This window comes from Rhincodon typus, chromosome 45 (genome assembly GCF_021869965.1).
Source record: "Rhincodon typus isolate 14 chromosome 45, sRhiTyp1.1, whole genome shotgun sequence".
Classification (NCBI taxonomy): Eukaryota; Metazoa; Chordata; class Chondrichthyes; order Orectolobiformes; family Rhincodontidae; genus Rhincodon; species Rhincodon typus.
The window spans coordinates 777,815-797,760 of NC_063376.1; the positions used below are offsets into that span (position 1 = coordinate 777,815).

A 19,946-nucleotide genomic window follows, 5' to 3' on the forward strand; every position below is an offset into this window, starting at 1 on the left:
CATCCAGCTCTACACCTTGTAATCTCAGATTCTCCAGCATCTGCAGTTCCTACTATGCTAAATTAATCTCCCATTTGCCAACACTTGGTCCATATCCCTCTAAATCCTTCCTATTCATGTACCCCTCCATTGACTTTTAAATGTTGTAGTTGTACCGGCCTCCACTACCACCTCTGGCAATTCATTCCATACATGCACCACCCTCTGCATGAAAAAGTTGCCCCTTAGGTCCCCTCTCACCTTAAACCTATGCTGTCTAGATTTGGATCCCCCTACCCTGGGGAAAAGACCTTGACTGTTCACCATATCCATGCCCCTCATGATTTTATAAACCTCTATAAGATAACCCCTCAGCCTCCGATGCTCCAGGTAAAATAGCTCCAGCCTATTCAGCCTCTCCCCATAGCTCAAACCCTTCAGCCCCAGCAACATCCTTGTAAATCTTTTCTGAACCCTTTCAAGTTTCACAACATCCTTCCTATAGCAGGGATACCAGAATTGAACTTGTCTCCCTCTTTGAAAGCCTTTTTATTTTAAATCAGTTTTGTAATGGAAGCATCACTGGCACGAATGCATTTATTTCCCCTCCCTAATTGCTATTGGGAAGATGACGGCAAGCTGCTGCCTTGAGTACACATCCTTTAGTGTCTTGTTGGCAAATCCAGAGAGATAGTTAAGCGTCAAATGCATTGTTTTCTGGAATCATAGGGTAGACCAAATAAGGAGAAGAGTTCATAAACACCACTAACAAGCCAAATACATTTTTTGACAATCTAGTGGTTTCGGGGTTACCATTATTCATGCCTATCTTTTTATTCCACTTGCATTTAATTGATAGAATTTTGAATTCCCCAGTTTAGAACTTGTGTCTCTGGATCATTAATCTTTAGACCAGCATCTGTGTGACACAATCACTATAGTACTGTATTCCCAACTTAATTGATTACCAAGCCAACCTCTCCTGTCTCGTTGATGCAGGGTATTTTCTGATCGGTTTGTGGAACATAAGGACATGGAACTGTTTGTGACGTTGCTGAATGAGAAATTAGGCACTTTCTTAGATGTAACCTTCCACAGCCTCTGCCCAACTAAGCAGTCACCCATCTTTGGTAAGGATGGATGTATAATATTTAAAAATAAACTCATACATGAATAAAGAGAGCTTTCTCTGTCTCAGGGATATTGTGCCATTTTTCCCCCTGGTGATGATGTGAAAGCTCAGATAGTGATGCACATCATCCTTGGTGATGTACAGGTGTTTTCTTTGAGATCTATGTTGAATTTGGTCTCTGCCTTTTAGAGTTACTAATCCCAAAGGAAACACAATCTAATAGGAACATCCTCTTGGGAAGAGGTCAGGTTATTAAACTCGGGATAGCTACCTTTCTTGCTATTGTGAAATTGGCTGCTGGCTTGTGGTATATGTTATTTGACCTATAAACAGCAAATATAATGCATACTTTGCAAGGGAAAGTAGTCATCATAGTCTTACCAGACCATAGGGCTGCTCTGTTATTAGAGTCCAAAGTCACACGACACCAGGTTATAGTCCAACAGGTTTATTTAAAATCACAAGCTTTCGGAGTGCTGCTGCTTTGTCCAGTGAAGTGACACTTGAGCAGGACTCTGGAAGCTTGTGATTTTAAATAAACCTGTTGGACTATAACTTGGTGTCGTGTGACTTGTCCCACCCCAGTCCAACAGCGGCATCTCCACGTTATGGCTGTTATTAGAGAGAACGGACTCGTGGTGGTTTAACCTGAACGTCACCAGCCTCAGGTGAGAGGAGAGGTTGAGAAAGAGAATTCCTCATGGCAGCCTTAGCCAGTGCAGGAGTTGAACCCATGCTGTTGTTTTCACTCTGCATTGCAAACCAACCACCCAGCCGACAGCTAACCGACAACTTTCACTTCAAAAGGGTAACAAAATGCACTGCTTTAAAGTGCATTACTTGGGATTATGATGGATGTGCTCAAAGATCAACATTGGACCAATGTCAGGACAAGGATCATCTGCAAGGGAGGCCTGGTTTAACCTGGAGTGTTCGCATCTCTTTTTTTCTTTTCGCCAGGCGACTTCATACGAGGAGATGTATATGAAGACCTAACAAACTTCAAGGCCCTTAAAATGTACATGGAGCACCAGCTGGATGAGTATAACTCCACCCCTGGGGTGGTGCCGATGAGCCTCGTCCTGTTCAAAGATGCTATTGAACATGGTAAACATTGTAAAATGACTCCAGCACCCTGTACCGCTTTGTATACTGTATGAGGAGGTTATTAGGATCCTGGGCCAAATGGCTAAAATTTTGTCTGAGGATCCAGTCTTCAGGTTAGTTTTCTGTAGCATTTACTGCCAGATCACCCAGTGGCAGCTGAGTCAACCCCATTGGTGTCGATTTGGAGTCACATGTAAACTAGACTGGGTAGGAACAACAGATTTCCCCTCCCAAAAGACTGGATGGTGTTTTATGACAATAAGCAATAGTTGCCATTAGGCTGGCTCTTTATTGAATATTTTTATTATTTACATTGAAATCAAATTTCACTGTCTGCCATGGTGTGGTAGGATTTGAACCCATAATACTGGAGTGTTAATCTGGATTATTTCCTGGATTACCAGTTTAGTGACATTATCGCCATGCTAATCTCTCTCTTTAGAAATTAAAGATAGTATTAGACCAAAGGAGGAAGAATATAAAGTTGCCAAAAGTTTTCATAAGCCTGAGGATTGGGAGAATTTTAGAATTTCACAAAGGATTGCCAAGAATTTAATGAAGAAAGAGAGAATAGAATATGATTATAAAATAGCAGAAAACATAAAAATAGGTTGTAAAAGCTTCTATAGGTATTTAAAAAAGAAAAGATTAGCCAAGGGAATCTGGGTGCATTTTCACCAGGGCCAAGAGAAATGGCAGAGAACTAAACAAGTACTTTGTGTTCATCTTCACACACGAAGCCATAAAAGGTCTCCCTGAAGTAATTAAAAATCAAGGATCCAGTGAGAGTTTGAAACTGAAAGAAATTAGTATTAGTTAAAAAAGAAAGATGGCACTGGAGAATTTAATCAGACTAAAAGTTGATAAATCCCTGTAATGGGTTACAGTGTTGAAAGAGATAGCTGCAGAGATGGTGGATGCATTGGTGATCATCTTTCAAAATTTTATCAGTTCTACAACAGTACATGCAGATTGGAAAGCTACAAAGCCAGTCCTACTGTTAAGAAAGGAGGGAGAGAAAATGCAGGGGAGTACATATCTGTTAACCTGACTAGAATCTATTGATAAAGGATGTGATCATTGGATATTTAGAAAATAATTGTCTGATTGGACACAGACAATGAGGATTTATGAAGGAGAAATCATGTTTGACAAACCTGAGGGTTTTTTGAACATTTCACTAGTATAATCGATAAATGGAAACTGGTGGATGTGGTGTATTTAGATTTTCAGAAGGCAAATGATCAATTTAATAAGCAATTTAATAAGCAATTAAAATACATGGGACTGAGGATAATGCACTAGCATGGATTGAAAGTAGAGAGTAAGAATAAATGGATGATTCATGCATTGGCAGGCTGTGGCCATTCAGGTGCCACAGGGATCAGTACTTGAGCCTGTTCCCTGTAGTGATTGTAACGAGGTCAGCTAGGGTGGCCCTCATAGAATATGAATTCCCTGATTGGGGCTGTTAATCTGGGCCAACCAAGGAGCCCTGGCTGACAAGAGTATCAGAGATCTATTTCACTCTGGGAGCTGGCTCTGAGGAAGCTGGCTCAGTGTCAATTACATTCCACGTGTAAATAAAGGGTGACTTGGTGATGGGATACCGGCCTCACTGGAGTTATTTCATTCACAATCTTTATCAATGATTGGGATGTTTGGAAGCAATTGGAATATTTCCAAAACCCAGTGAGAATGTGAATTATGCAGAATGTAGAGGCTTCAAGGGAATTTAGTCAGGCTGAGTGGTTGGGCAAGAGCATGGTAAATAGAAACTAATGGGTGTCCAGTTATCCACTTTGGCAGAAGGAACGAAGGTTTTAGAGTATTTCTTGAATGGTAAGAGATTGGAAAATGTTGATGACTAAAGGGACCTAGAATTCCTTGTTCATAAATCACTAGCATGCAGCTGCAGCAAATACTTGGGAAGGCAAACAGTAATGCAAGAGGATTTGAGTGCAGGAGGGAAAGCGTCTTGTTTTAATTGTATTAATCATTGAGGAAACTGTACTGGAATATTCTCTGCAGCTGTAGTCCCACACTGTACCCTAACAGAGTGGGCTGTTACATCTCTGTTGAACCTCAGCCAGTCTGCTTGAATTTGTGTTCTCTTCTTTCCATCCTTATTTCAGTGACACGGATTATCCGTGTGATCAGTCAGCCACGTGGCAACATGCTGTTGGTTGGGATCGGGGGAAGTGGACGGCAGAGCCTTTCTCAGCTATCTGCCTTCATCTCTGACTACAATACCTACAAAATCGAAGTTACTAAGGTCTACCGCAAGCTAGAGTTCAGAGAAGGTAGGTCTAGGTGTTTTAATGCATTAATCTCCTTCCCGCCCTCAGACAAAGAATCTTAATTCATCTCATTTCTCAATGAAAATGCTTGACCTAGAACCTCCCTGTCATTCAAAATGAACTTTGTGGCTGAACGTACAAACAATTTGATGCAGACCAATCTTAACATGCACTGTGTTAGTCAATGCCAGCTAAGAGATGGTAATGTTGACCAGGCTGTTTTTAGACTGTAGACTTTGGCTCTTGATTACTGTTTAGTGATGACCATAGTGTGTGGGTTAAGACGGGATTGGGTACAAACAACAAAATGAATTTGTAGATATTTTTAATCAAAACCTGGACATAACCACGTTGCAGATGGGACTTGTGCCCAGGTCTTCTGACCAAAGGCAGTGTTATGACCCCAACTGATGGTATCCTCAGACAATCAGATCTCAGACAGGAAGTGAGTTGGTAATTTGATTTATTTTGGTTTTAAGGAATTGGCCTCTCGCTGAACTATAGGCACGCAAACTGCAGATTGGCTTTAACAATGAAATGGAATTTCATTACAAAAGGAATGTAGATGAAATAGAACAATCCAAACAATCTGCTCAAAATACAAATTTAAAGATCTAAAGCACACAGTAAAAGTATTATCCCAAAACACTCCTTAATTAAATTGTAAAGAAACAAAACAGCCAAAATACCCCTCCTGATCCTATACTCAAAATGCCTCTCCTGGCACAGTACTCAAAATGCCACTCATAAAATACTCAGACCAGTAGCCCTATACCTGATACCTTGGTAGGTTTACATCACTTCAGACCTCACTTTTTAAACTGAAACTGAATTCACTTCTTCCTGGAGCTATCATATGTTTGAGCTTCACTGTACTCTGCTTAAATAATCACTTCTGGGTTTTTAACCTGGTCTGGAACTGACATTAACTCTTCACTTTAAGAACCTGACTCACTGTATCCTTCTCATATTAAAAGTAGATCTCTGTACAGCCATCCTATTGTAAGGTCTTCGCAGAACTAAAGCACCGCTCAAAGTTAAAAGTAATTTTAAAATTTTGTCTCACTCGCCCAAGCTTAAACAAGATAGATTCCAGATTTCTCTAACAAACATTTGAGGCCCCATTATCCACCATGTGGAATGGTTCAGGGGGGCAGGACAAGGAGCCAAAGTGGGAAGTTCTCCAGCTGAGTGGGTGACAGTGGTTATCTCTGTGGTCTAGCGCACACTAGAGATTGGTCTCATGGGCAGATGGTGCCTAGCACTTCATAACTTGAGGAGAGGAATTGGAGACTGAGTGTATTTAAAAAAACATTTCTGTCAACTGAACTCATCTGTACTTTTATAGACTTAAAGAAAATCTACCGTGAAGCTGGAGTTGTAAATAACCCAACAATGTTCCTGTTTACGGACACCCAGTTGGTTGAAGAATCCTTTTTGGAAGATATTAATAATATTCTGAGTTCCGGCGAAGTTCCGAACCTGTTCAAAGTAGACGAGTTTGAAGAAGTGAGTGATTGAGCTCAGTTGTTTTAAATTTTTTTTAATGCATTCACGGGATGTGGGAGTCACTGGCCAGGCCAGCATTTATTGCTCAACCCTAATTGCCCAGAAGGCAGTTAAGAGTCAACCATGTTGCTGTGGGTCTGAAGTCACATGTAGGCTAGGCCAGGTAAGGATGGTAGTTTCCTTCCCTAACGGACATTAGTGAACCAGATGGGTTTTTCCAACAATTGATTGAATCGTTACTGAATTCACATTCCACCATCTGCCATGGCAGGATTTGAACCCGGGTCCCCAGAACATTATCTGGGTCTCTGGATTAACAGTCCAGCGATAATACCACTAGGCCATCACCTCCCCTTCAAATCTTCTTGTCTTATGCTCTCTGTAATCAGATTCAGCCTTGACTATTGTTACACTGCCACTCAGTGCACACCAAAACACTCTCTGTATTATTGAAAAATTGTCAATGTGTCTATAAACCTAATGTCTAAAACATTCTTTGTTGGAATCCATTGTTCCATTCAGAATCTTTTGTCAATCTCCCACAGGCTGAATGAAAGAACTACATCTCATTTTTTAAGATGATGTTCACTGCCTCAGAACATTCCAAAACCAATGGAGTACTTTGGAAGGGTATACATTGTTGTAATGTAGCAAAAGCAAGTTAACCATTGATGAATGCAGCAGTTCATCTGTCATTGAGAAAGTTTACCCAGTTAGTGGAATAGGGTGACGTGCAATTGAGGGTGAGATTTTCATTTGCCCTATGTACCTTCATCAGTAGCCAGCCCATAAGGTTTCACTACATCACCCGCTAAAATCTCAACCATGTCAGGAATTGGTAAAAGTGCGACAATGCATTAAGCCATTGAGAAACACTGTAAGTAAAACATGTCTTTATTGGAAAACATGCTGAGGATGATCATCAGGACATTGATTGAGACAGAGAAGAATAAGGAAGAAAGACTTGTATTTCTATAGCTCTCTACACAACTTTATGATGTCCAAAATACTTTCCAACCAGTTAAGTTTTTTTTTAAAAAATCATGGCCACTGTTACAATGTAGACAAATGATATTAGTGGTTTTATTTGGGCGATAGTTATTTGCCTATAACACTGGTCTTTTTCAAAGTAATGGCCACGGGAAAATTTAAGACCTACCAAGATGGAACCTTGTTTTAACATTTCATCTGACAGATCACCCCCTTCTGATTTGCAGCAGTCCCTCACTACTAACCTGCAGACAGTGGGCACTTCCTCAGTACTAACCCTCCAACAATGTGACATTTCCCCAGTAAATAACCCTTTGTCAGTGGACACTCCCTCAGTAAGAATGCTCCCACAGTATGGTGCTCCCTCAGCACTGACCCTCCAACAGTGCGGCGCTCCCTCGGCACTGACCCTCTGACAGTGTGTGCGCGTAAACACAGAGAAGGCAAGCTAATGATTTCTGCTTGCCTTACATTTTCAAGTCATTAGCTGAATGAAATCCTTTATGTTGGTAACTTTTAACAAAGTTGGGAATCTAGTGCTTATTCAGAGTGTTTTAACAATTTCATCGTATGGGCAAAATTAAAAAAAAACTTGCATCTGAGGCCTCACTGAAAATATTGTCAAGAGGAATGGGAATCCCACCAGTTAGCGTGGTGGTTTGGTGTAGCTTTTCCTAGTCTTTGTTTATGAGACCACTTTATTTCTTTGGATGGAGCCTGTTCTCACAGTGAGACAAAGAAGCAGACCATAGCCTGGTGCTGTTATTGATCGCTTTCTCTATTCCTAGATTAAAAATGCATTGTTAGATGCAGCCAAGGAAGAGTCCATACCTGAAACCAATGAAAGAATCTTCAATTTTCTCATGGAAAGAGTGCGTAGTAATCTTCATGTCGTGTTGTGCATGAGTCCTATTGGAGATCCCTTCAGGTAAATTTTGTTATGGAGAATGTGTAATCACTGGAATCAATTCATAGGCGATCAAAGATGCATATGTTATTTTTGCACTGAAGTCCTTTATTCAGCATCAACCATGTGTCAATGCTTTTAGTTCCAGAGTGCTAATGAGGAGAGCCCAATGAATTGCATTCCTTTGACTTGTTTAAAATCAAGAAACTCATGACATTGTTATTGTACATGTGGCTTCCTCCTTTTAGTTCTCTACTTTTATGGTTTAATGTCTTCTACTTTACTGCACCCTGGAGGTCTTCTCATTACTTCATATGGTTGAGTTTATCCAATTTGGATTATAGATGCCCACAGTTGCCCCCTCATGTTTCTCCCAGTTGATGCTAGGCAGGTTTACTAGTCCTTGAAACATTTGCAACCTGTCTAAATCTTGACATGCACACACCGATGGAGTGATGTTGAGCACTGGAGCTATGCATTTTCATTTGTGTGTGGATCAACATGAGCTCAGGTCACACACCCAGTTGCTGGCACAGAGCTAGAATAGTTCACCCAAATTTTAACCAATATCTCAATCCAAGAGAGACCAAGTAGCAATAGTGGGAGCTTCAGTATATTTTCATTTCCTGTGGTGTTCCTCATTCTCTGGCTGTGTCTGCCCAAGTTGGCAGAACCAGAAATCTAGCCAGGGAGATACAAAAGGCTGCATATCTCCACACAATCTGTCAATTAATCCTCCACACAAAGGGAGATTTTTATGGCTTTGACTGATGGTGTTTAATGGGTGACATTGACTCATTCACCACAAATCAATCTCTCCCAATTTCACCATTCTTAATTGATATCAACCATTTCACAATCCCAGCCACAGCATGATCAGTAGATGAAGCAGGCTCAAAGCAATTTAAGTAGATCCCTTTGAACCTTATGTCAGCACAGATAGCTGCTGCAAGGTAAAGGTGAAGACTGATCTTGTCTTGATACTTGAGCTACTTTAGGTCAAATGGGTATCATCAGCTACAGGACTTTAAAAGAGTGGTGTGCTTCGCCTGAGGATGTTTTGTCTTCTCTTTAACTGTTTTAAAGGAATCGTGTACGCCAGTACCCAGCTCTAGTGAATTGCACCACCATCGACTGGTTTTCTGAATGGCCAAGGGACGCTCTGCTTGAAGTGGCCGAGCGATACCTGATGAACGTGGAACTTGGAGGATCAGAGGAGGTATGGAATTATTCAGATCAGAATGAGCTGTGACCACTTGGGCCTTACCATTCGCCCTCAGCACCCCAGTTAATTTAAATAATGATGAACTATACTGCTGGCATATCCAGTCTGAGACAGCTATAGAGCTCGACAATTTACCTCACCCTATCCTTCCTCCGAATACACCACCTGGCTGCAGATACTGCGAAGTATCTATGGGTGGGGCACTTTGCTTCATCTTTTCCCCCTTCCCTAGTGAAAAGTTTCTGCAACTAATTGTGGACCTGGGCCACTGCTCAGGCCGAGAGCAACCATCTTAGCATTGGCTAGCAATTGAACCAGAAACTTTGCAGACCTGTGTGGTTCTGTTTTACTCTTCTATCAGCTCAGATTTCAGGTGAGCTAACTTGAAGGTTATACATGGGCTTTCATTTTTACACTATCCTGGATGCTTTCTGTATTAACTAAGGTGTTACAAAGATCAGCGAAGATTGAAAAAAAGATTGGAAAGGATGGATTCCCTTCTCTAGAAAAGAGAGGGCTGAGGGGTGATGAACATAAAGGTCAAATTCTGTAGGTATTTTAATAATGCAGATATCCTGTAGATTTTCCATTGGTTGGTGGGGCAGGGTGAGTGTGTGGGATCCAAGATCCAGGCTGTCACTACTAAAACCACAAATGAATTAAAAACAAAAATCCATCTGAAAACTCAGAAGAAACTCCTTTCCCTAGATGAGAATAAGGAGTTTTCTTATATAAAGAGTGTTTGAGGCAAATAATATGCATACATTTAAGGGGGGAGCTGGATAAATACATGAGGAAGAAAGGAGTAAAAAGATAGGCTGAGAAGGTGAGATGAAGTGGGTTATGGGATGATGCTTTTGGAGTAGAGACTACAGCACGGAGCAGGTAGGCCAAATGACCTGTTTCTATAGTGCGTGTTTGGTGCAGATCTCTAAAACAAGCCTTAAAATAGAAAGAGACATGACAGATATGTCAGGGCCAGTTGTTAGGTTTGAGGCCAAGACTTTAGTGCATTTCCTGGCTCATGTTTACAAGGTGACATTTGTCATCTGCCCAAGCCCTTACTCAGTATGAAAATGTTATTCAGCAAATTGCAATTGGGATGTAACAGCAAAGATTACTGTACCAAATAATGATCCAAATCAAGAGATTCAGTTGTAGGGCCCAGGCTGATGGTGCAAGATGCCTGATAGTATTGTAGCTGAAATAGGTGAAGAAGTAGTCTGCAAATAAGAAGTAGTGATATGGTGATCTGAAGCTCATAGAAGGTGCAAAAAGCTAAGAGAGGCAATTTTCACTGTGTTGCAGCCCCAGGGACAAATGAATAAATGGGGTAATGGCAAATCACAGAAAGAAGCCAGATTATCTAAAGTGGAACATTTGTGCAGCAGAGTATATAGTTATCTTAGTCCTTGTTGCCAACTGCTCTTTCCATTGTTCTAGCTGCGCAGTAACCTGGCGCACATCTTTGTGACCATGCACCGTTCAGTGACAACATATTCTGAAAAAATGTTGCTGGAACTGAAGAGGCACAATTATGTGACCCCAACCAACTATCTGGAGCTGGTGTCCGGTTATAAAAAGTAAGTGTCAGTAAATGCTGTGAACTCAACCTTCGAACACTGTGATTGCTGGCAAATAACATGTAAGAGAAGATTATAACCTGGTACTGAACAGCAGAATTGTTTGTTTGCAACTTTATGCGCTATTTTCCCACTTTAGGGAATATTGGAAAAGTGTCATAAGGACTAGTGGGTTGAGTATCAATCTGTTGCGAATGCCCTTCTGTGGCTCAAGTCCTGGAGCAGAGCTTTAATCTGGAGCTTCAGGCTGAGAGGCAGTGATCCTATTGAACTAGGATGAAGCCCTCCCACTATGGAATAAGTACATAAGTGTAAGTGGCATAATCCTGATCATTACCTAATAACCTGTGTGTGGTTGGGTGGGTGGTACAACACATTCCAATCCTCAGCTGACATTGTAAACTACATGAGTGATGTTTAACCACGGAACTAACTGCAACAGAATCACTGTGGGCTTATTAAATGTTCTGGAGTTTCCTAATCTGTTAATTATTAATTCATTTTTCAGTTTTGTGTTTTTTTTATCAGCACTGGGTACCTTTGTTATTCCCACCGGTCACCTTTAAATAGGAAATATTCTGTTTGCCAGCACTGTTAACAGTCACCTTGATGATTTTGAAATCCACACAACTGAATGAAGATGTTGAAATATCAATGTATGATACTGGCATACACATATTTATATCTAAGGTGCTTCTTACTGCTATTTCTGCAGACATATTATTCCAAACATTATGCATTCATGTGCTTACTATCATGCACTGGACTTTGAACACTGAGTTTTTCAGTTGAAGGGATAGATGGCTGAGCAAGCAGAGACGGATTGCCACACTAGGTGACTGCATTCACTGCAGTATCATACCCCGGACTGATTGAATAAGTCCAGTCTGCCTCATAAAAATTTGGTGATTTTTAAAAATCGATTTGCAGCCATGGGCATCACTAGCAATCAATCAATTATTGTCTGTCTCTCTCTAAGTGTTCTTCTGGAGCTGGTGATGAATCACCTTCTTAAATACAACTGAGTGGTCTGCTGGGTTATCACAGAGGGAAGTTAAAAGTCAGTCTTATTGCTGTTGGTTTGGAGTAACATGTAGGCTAGACTGAGTAGGGATTACAGTTTTGTTGCCTAAAGTAGAGAATCAGATGAGTTTTTATTGTCTGTGAAAGGGTCACTTGACCCGAAATGTTAACTCTGATTTAGAACATAGAACAGTACAGCACAGTATAGGCCCTTTGGCTCATGATGTTGGGCCGAACTTTTACCCTAAACCTAAGGTCTATCTAACCTCTACCCCTACTTTATACTATCATCTATACCTTACTATCATTTCTCTCCACAGATGCTGCCAGATCTGCTGAGCTTTTCCAGGAATTTCTATTTTTGTTTCATTGTCATTATTACTGATATCAGCTTTTATTCCTGATTTTATTTAATGGATTAAATGGAAATTCTCCAGTTGCTTGGTGAGATTTAAACCTCTGTCTCTGGGTTTCTCTGGATTGCTAGTCTAGATATGTACCTGTTACATATCCTACAATGAAATAAATGTGGGAATGCATATTATTAAGCTGAAGAGGGTTCAGAAGAAATTTACTAGGATGTTGCTGGGTATGGAAGGTTTGAGTTATAAGGAAAAGCTGGATAGGCTGGGACTTTTTTCACTGGACCGTAGGAGGTTGAGAGGCGACCTTACAGAAGTTTATAAAATCATGAGGGTATAGATAAGGTTAATGGTAGGTGTCTTCTCCATAGAATGGGGGATTTCAAGACTAGGGGGCACATTTTTAAGGTGAGAGGACAGAGATTTAAAAAAGACATGAGGGGCAAATTTCTTACACAGAGGGTGGTTTATGTGTGGAATGAACTTCCAGAAGAAGTGGTGTATGTGGGTACAATTACACTGTTTAAAAGACATTTGGATAAGTACATGAATAGGCAAGGTTTAGATGGATATGGTCCAGGAGTAGGCAGGTGGGACTAGTTTAGTTTGGGATTATGGTCAGCATGGACTGGTTGGACTGAAGGGTCTGTTTCCGTGCTGTATGACTCTATGTCTCAATCCAAGCCCCATTTGTACAAAACTATCTCTTATTCTGCAGTAATAGGCACCCTCCTTCTCTGGTCAGGTACAGAGCAGCCAGTGGAAAAATATAGCTCACTCCAGTGTTACCCAACTGTTAACAATATGTACAAAGTGTAGTGGTTACAATGGTGGACTGGTAATGCAGAGGTGAGCAGTTCACTCTGCACTCTGACTCAGGCCACGCCACAAGCACAGCTCCCTCATCATCACTGATCAATATCCTGGAACTCCCTAACTTGAAGACTGTCAATCAGTTTCTGAAGCAAAAATGGAAAAATACTCCACAAACAAACAGAATCATTTCTGTTGCTGTACATTGGAGGTAAGGAATTCACTATCTCAATGTTCTTTAACATAGGCCAGAGAAGGAGGGTGCCTTTTAATGCAGAATAAGAGATAGTTTTGTACAAATGGGGCTTGGATTGAGACATAGAGTCATACAGCACGGAAACAGACCCTTCAGTCCAAACAGTCCATGCTGACCATAATCCCAAACTAAACTAGTCCCACCTGCCTACTCCTGGACCATATCCATCTAAACCTTGCCTATTCATGTACTTAACCAAATGTCTTTTAAACAATGTAATTGTACCCACATCCACCACTTCCTCTGGAAGTTCATTCCACACATAAACTACCCTCTGTGTAAGAAATTTACCCCTCATGTCTTTTTTAAATCTCTGTCCTCTCACCTTAAAAATATGCCCCCTAGTCTTGAAATCCCCCATCCTATGGAGAAGACACCTACCATTAACCTTATCTATACCCTCTATACCTGACCTGGGGAATAGTTAACGTTTTAAGGAGTGGGAGAAGCAGAAAAGAGTCAAATGCCCTATCATTGATGGGTCTCACTCTGAGGAGCTTTCAGAATTTGACCTCTTTTTCTGCAAGATTAAAGCAGTCATTGACAAACCTGCGTAACACAGAGATATCATTCAGTAGTTCAATCAGAAGAAAGATCAAGGGGGAGAAAAGAAAAGCTCTGCACAAAAAGTGGATGGACTCCTGAAGTGAGCAGCTATTGTGAGGGAAATCATTTGCTGAACATTACAAGAATAATTATGGTTCATCTTATGCCCGAACATAAAGTCTCATTCAACTGCAGTGAATGGAGAGAGTGGTCTTGGTCTTTTCGAACCCTGCATTTGGATTCCATTTGTCTGGAGCTTACTATAATGTAGAGTGTTTTTTGCTGCATGAATTGCTGACCCCCTGCTGCCAGGACATTTCCTGACACGTATCCTTGCACTTTAATGCTGCTGTGTTAAGCTCCTTCCAATTTAAATTGAACAACTGCAAGAAATCTATTAGCCCTTAAAGGAGGAGGGAAATCTTACATGTGCAAGGTATACAAACTGCCACCTTGATTTAAATAAAAGCTCTCATACAGTGCCAACAGTCAAAGTACTTCACTCAGTAAATTACTTTGCTGGTACGTTCTGACTGCAGGTTATGGTCATATGGCTTCACTGGGTCACAGAGTGACAGATCCACTCAAGTGCCGGGTCCCACTACATCGGCAGGGCAGGCTACCCTTTCTAGTCTTTCTGAGATGTGACAGTGCACACTCTGCATCAACTTCAAGTTCAAATTAGCAGAGGCAACATTGTATGAAACAATCCTTGCTGAACCTCTAGGGCTGCAGAGTACAAACAGGGTATGCCCTGGAGTGAAAGAATAAAATGCTGGGCTGATTCCGTGTCCAGATGGGCAGTGGTTTGTGGCTGTGTGCAGTACGTTCAGCCGTTTGGGCATTACTGCATCCTTCACTGTCAGTGGTGTCACTGGAGGTGAGCTGCAAGTAGCCCGGGTGACAATGGAGGCTGAGCCCACCACTTCCTGACATAGGTATGCCTTTAATTGCAGCAATCTAGATAGCAGCAATTCCAGCCTCATTTTGGTCAGGCGCACAGACCTTGCCATGTCCCAGGGCCACATGTTCACTCACCCTGTGCTGATGTTGGGACATTCTCTTGTTTTCAAGGCTCCTGGAGGAGAAACGCATAGAACTGAGCACTCAGGCCAACAAGCTGCGGAATGGACTGTCGAAGATTGACGACACCCGTGATAAGGTGGAGGTGATGTCTGTCGAGCTGGAGGAAGCCAAAATGAAAGTGGCTGAGTTCCAGAAGCAGTGCGAGGAGTACCTGGTGATCATTGTGCAGCAGAAACGTGAAGCTGATGAGCAGCAGAAGGTGAGGGAAGTGAATCCCCTTCTACACTATTCTCAGGAGTAACACCCCTGTGATTCTGCAACAGTGAAAGTGTACCCCATTATTCCCCAGTCATCACTTAGCTCCAAACTTAGTGCTGGGGCTGAAAGTGGATTTGCTCTGATCCTCTGTTTTCCAGGGTGTAAATCCTCTAAACATCCTTTTTTGTACTTACCCTCTTGTCTATTCAGACACCCCACACTTCTGTTACCTTGATCCTAACCATACTGTAAATGTCCCTTTGCTTCATTTTCATGATTCTTGCCCTCATCTTCAAATAAGCCCTTGGCCTCACTCCACCCTATCTTGTTGATTCCTTCAGCTCTGTGCCCCTGCTTATACTCCTTGGTCCCCTGTTCCCTAACCATGCCAAAGCAGCCATGCTTTCATCCCTCTGAAACCCCCTTCCTGGGAGATGCAGTAGAGATCTTCAAAAAATTTGTAATCTGAACTGTTCTTAACTGTTTTCAAAACCATCTCCTCCTGTTCCTTCGGCTCAGTGTCTGCTTTGTCCTTCAATCTGTAAAACTCCCTGGGTTATCTGTCTGGTATGAGGAACACCACATCAGTCAAAGTTATTGTTGCTGCTTCTGCATAGTATTCTGCAAATGACTCGCATAAAATTGGTTTGCAGATTCAGCAAGTGATTAGGAAGGCAAATGGAATATTGTTGTTGATTGCAAAAAGAATGGAATATAAAGGGAAGTTTTACTGCAGCCATACAGAACATTGGTGAGACCAATGTGTACTGTGTACAGATTTGGTCTGCTTGTCTTCTAAAAAGAATAATTGCTTCAGACGCAGTTCAGAAAACGTTTGCCATGATATGTGTTGGACTGGGCTGGACAAGGTCAGAAATCACATGATACCAGGTTATAGTCCAATAGGTTTATTTGAAATCACAAGCTTTCAGAGTGCTGTACCTTCTTCAGATCCGAAAGCTTGTGATTTCAAATAAACCTGTTGGGCTATAACCTGATGTTGTGTGAATTCTGACCAGAAAAGGTTCATTCAACTCTTCCTGTGATTAAGAGTTTATCTTATGAAGAAAAATTGAGTAGGTTGGGTCTGTACCCATTGAAGTTTAGAAGAATGAGGATGATCTTATTAAAACATATAAGGTTGTGAGGGCACTGGATAGGCTGCACAGCTTAAAACGAACATTGGCAAGACAGGAAATTGGAATTGAGACTACAACCAGATCAGCCACTAAATTACTGAATGATGCAGCAGGCTTAAAGGTCCAAGTGGCCAACTACTGCTCCAAAGTCGTATATTCCTGTCTCCTATGTGACAGCATGGACTCTTACTGAGGAAGTGAGATGAGAGAAAGAGAAATTAGAATATTTCCTTCCTGATGAGATAGTAGGAACTGCGCATAGAGGGAGCATAGGTGTCCAGCTATATGAGTCAACCAAAGTCAGTGAATGAATGCTGGAGTATCGGACTTTAATTCAAAGTAACTAGAATTGAAAAGTGAGACTGTGATACCTGGTTACATAAAGACTTATTTAAGACCCTTATTGAGTAACTACACTCAGTTCTAGGCTGAGCACCTTACAAAGATATATTGGCCTTGGAAGGAATACATGGCAGATTCATCAGAAAGAATTTGGCCTCAGAGACGTTACTGATGAGAGTAATTTTCACAAACAGCCAGTGTTTCTTTCAGCTTAGAAAGTTGACAGACAATTTCAACAAAGTGTTTGAAATGGATGGATTCGACAAGGTGGATAAAGAGAATGTAAAACAATAAAATTCGAGCCAGGCCATTCAGAAGTGATGTCAGGAATCACTACTTCAGACAAAGGGGTATGGAAATCTGGAACTGTGTCCTGAAGGAATTGTGGATGTTAGAGATAAATCGAAAATAGATTTGTTTTTTGGTTAGGATTATTAGAGCATGTGGATTGGAGATGCACGTCAATCATGATCATATTCAGTGATGAAACAAACTTAATGGGCCTCCTCTTGTTCCTCTGAATAGTCTTGCAGGTGTCTGAACCAATATGTTTCTATTTCCCATGTGAGTGCATGCATGCCTTCCAGCCACAGTCATTGCCAAGGCAACAGGAGGCTAACCAATACTGGAAACTGAGCCCAAATGTACTTTTCCACTCTTGCTGTGTCAGCTGACAGTCTGCCTGGTACTGGAAAGTGGGCCTCAGGGTTTCTATTTTACTGTAATCTGATCACTGTCCTGGTGGTGTCATTAAATAAACCTAATTTCTGTCCATACAGACTGTAAGCTCCCATAGTGAGAAAATTTCAGCAGAAGAGATAAAATGCAAAATAATGGCAGAAGGCGCTCAAAAGGAACTGGATGAGGCCATGCCAGCTCTGCAGGAGGCAACCAAGGTACGAAACCGACAAGAAATGATAAATGACTTACTCGTGAAACCTCCCTCATCTGTGCTTTCTCACCCTCTGTTGTGGAGTGTCACATTGGGTTATCTGTCAGCTTGGCTCAGCTAGTGGCAGTCTCACCCCTGGGGTGAAAGGTTGCTTGTTCAATTACCCACATCCAGAGTTCGAGCTGAGGGAGTGCTGCATCAGCGGAAATCGCTGCCCCTTTGGATGGAGGAGGTGAAGCAGAGATCCCAGTCTGCTAATCCAGGTATTTCATTTCTGCTACACCGTCACTTAGTAATCAAGGCTGTTGAGCAGAAATGTGCATGTGATACAGGCAGAAGAATCACGTGGATGCAGAACTGTGCACAAAACCACACGCTGGGGGACAAGGAGGTGAGAACAGTTTGTTGCACTTGCAGTGTTTTGATCAAACTAACTGCAAGCAAAACACCAAACGTGTGTGGCTCAGTGGTTAGCACTGCTGCCTTACAGTGCCAGGGACCCAGGATTGATTCCAGCTTTGGGTGACTGTCTGTGCAGAGTTTATACTTTCTCCCAGTGTCTGTGTGGGTGTCCTCCAGGTTCTCTGGTTTCCTGCCATAGTCCAAAGATGTGCAGGTAAGGGTGGATTATCCGTGCTAAATTTCCCCGTAGTGTCCAGAGATGTGCAGTCTAGGTGGATTAGCCATGGGAAATGCAGGGTGATAGGATAGGGGTGTGGGTCTGCGTGAAATGCTCTTTGGAGTGTTGGAGTGGACTCGATGGGCCGAATGGCCTGCTTCCACGCTTCAGGGATTCTATGAATTATTAAAATATTCAAACTAAATTTTTAGTGCTCCATCTGCTAATCTCCATAATTTTGTGGCCAGTCTCTGAAAGCGCCAACCATTTAGCCCTGTTCTCCTTCTCTTCCCATGTCCTTTGCAGAGATTTCCCTTTCAAGTGTTTATCCAATAGCCTTCCAAAGTTACTGTTTAATTTGCTTCCACCACCCTTTTCACTCCGAGTGTTCCAGATCACAACAGCTTGGATTACAAAACATCCTCATCTACCCATATTGTTGTTATCTGTAATTACCGCCCCACCAGTCTACTCTCGATCATCAGTAAAGTGATGGAAGATGTCATTACAGTGCTATCAAGCAGCACCTGCTCAGAAATAACCTGCTCAGTCACACCCAGTTTGAGTTCTGCCAAGGCCACTCAGCTCCTCATCTCGTTACAGTCTTGGTTCAAACATGGACAAAAGAGCTGAATTCCAGAGGTGCGGTGAGAGTGACAGCTCTTGACATCAAGGCTGCATTTGACCGAGTGTGGCATCAAAGAGCCCGAGCAAAACTGGAATCAATGGGTATCAGGGGGCAAACGCTCCAGTGGTTAGAGTCATATCTGACACATAGGAAGATGATCATGGTTGTGGGAGGTCAATCATCTCAGCTCCAGGGCATCTCTGCAGGAGTTCCTCAGGTTAGTGTCCTAGGCCTAACCATCTTCAGCTGCTTCATCAATGACCTTTCCTCCATCATAAGGTCAGAAGTGGGGATGTTCACCCATGATTGCACAATGTTCAGCTTCATTCGTGACTCCTCAGATACTGAAGCATTCCATGTTCAAATGCAACAAGATCTGGACAATATCTAGGCCTGTGCCGACAAGCGGCAAGTGACATTCGCGCCACACAAATGCCAGGCTATGACCATCACCAATAAGAGACAATCTCACCATTGCCCCTTGACATTCAGTTGTGATACCATCACTGAATCCCCCGCTATCAACATCCTGGGGGTTACCATTGACAGGAACTCAACTGATCTCACCACATTAACAGAGTGGATATAAGAGCAGGTCAGAATCTAGGAATACTGCAGCGAGTAACTCCCCTCCTGACTCCTCAAAGCCTGTCCCACCATCGACAAGGCACAAGTCAGGAGTGTGACGGAATACTCCCCACTTGCCCCTGGCTGAGTGCAGCCCCAACAACACTCAAGAAGCTCAACACCATCCAGGACAAACCAGCCCCCCCACTTGATTGGGACCACATCCACAAACATCCCACTCCCTCCACCACCGACACTCAGTAGCAGCAGTGTGTACCATCTACAAGATGCACGGCAGAAATTCACCAACGATCCTTCCAAACTCATGACCACTTCCATCTGGAAGGACAAGGGCAGCAGATATATGGGAACACCACCCCCCTGCAAGTTCCCCTCCAAGTCACTCAGCATCCTGACTTGGAAATATATCGCTGTTCCTTCAGTGTTGCTGGGTCAAAATTCTGGAATTCCCTCCTAATAACATTGTGAATCAACCCACAGCAGGAGGACTGCAGCGGTTCAAGAAAGCAGCTCACCACCACCTTCTCAAGGGCAACTAGGGACGAAGCAATAAATGCTGGCCAGCCAGCGACACCCACATCTCACAAATTAATAAAAAAAAATCTGAGGCCTCTGGTTACCACCCTTCCTGCCGCAGGGAATAGTTTCTCCTGATTCACTCTATCAGAATTCAACGTGACTTTGAATCCCTCTTCCCTCACCTCTGCTCTGAGGAGAATAAT

The 19,946-nt window shown here is 42.3% G+C and overlaps 1 protein-coding gene across 1 annotated transcript in view; it reads left to right on the forward strand.

Annotated features, from left to right (window-relative positions):
* The window catches only part of dnah2 (dynein, axonemal, heavy chain 2), a 180,086-nt gene that overhangs the window by 105,150 nt on the left and 54,990 nt on the right, over window positions 1-19,946 (forward strand). The window contains exons 50-58 of the mRNA XM_048620015.1: window positions 979-1,109; window positions 2,072-2,218; window positions 4,354-4,521; window positions 5,867-6,027; window positions 7,806-7,945; window positions 9,011-9,143; window positions 10,593-10,732; window positions 14,807-15,017; window positions 17,277-17,393. Coding sequence (XP_048475972.1) covers window positions 979-1,109; window positions 2,072-2,218; window positions 4,354-4,521; window positions 5,867-6,027; window positions 7,806-7,945; window positions 9,011-9,143; window positions 10,593-10,732; window positions 14,807-15,017; window positions 17,277-17,393 — 1,348 coding nt within the window. The remainder of the gene's footprint in view (window positions 1-978; window positions 1,110-2,071; window positions 2,219-4,353; window positions 4,522-5,866; window positions 6,028-7,805; window positions 7,946-9,010; window positions 9,144-10,592; window positions 10,733-14,806; window positions 15,018-17,276; window positions 17,394-19,946) is intronic.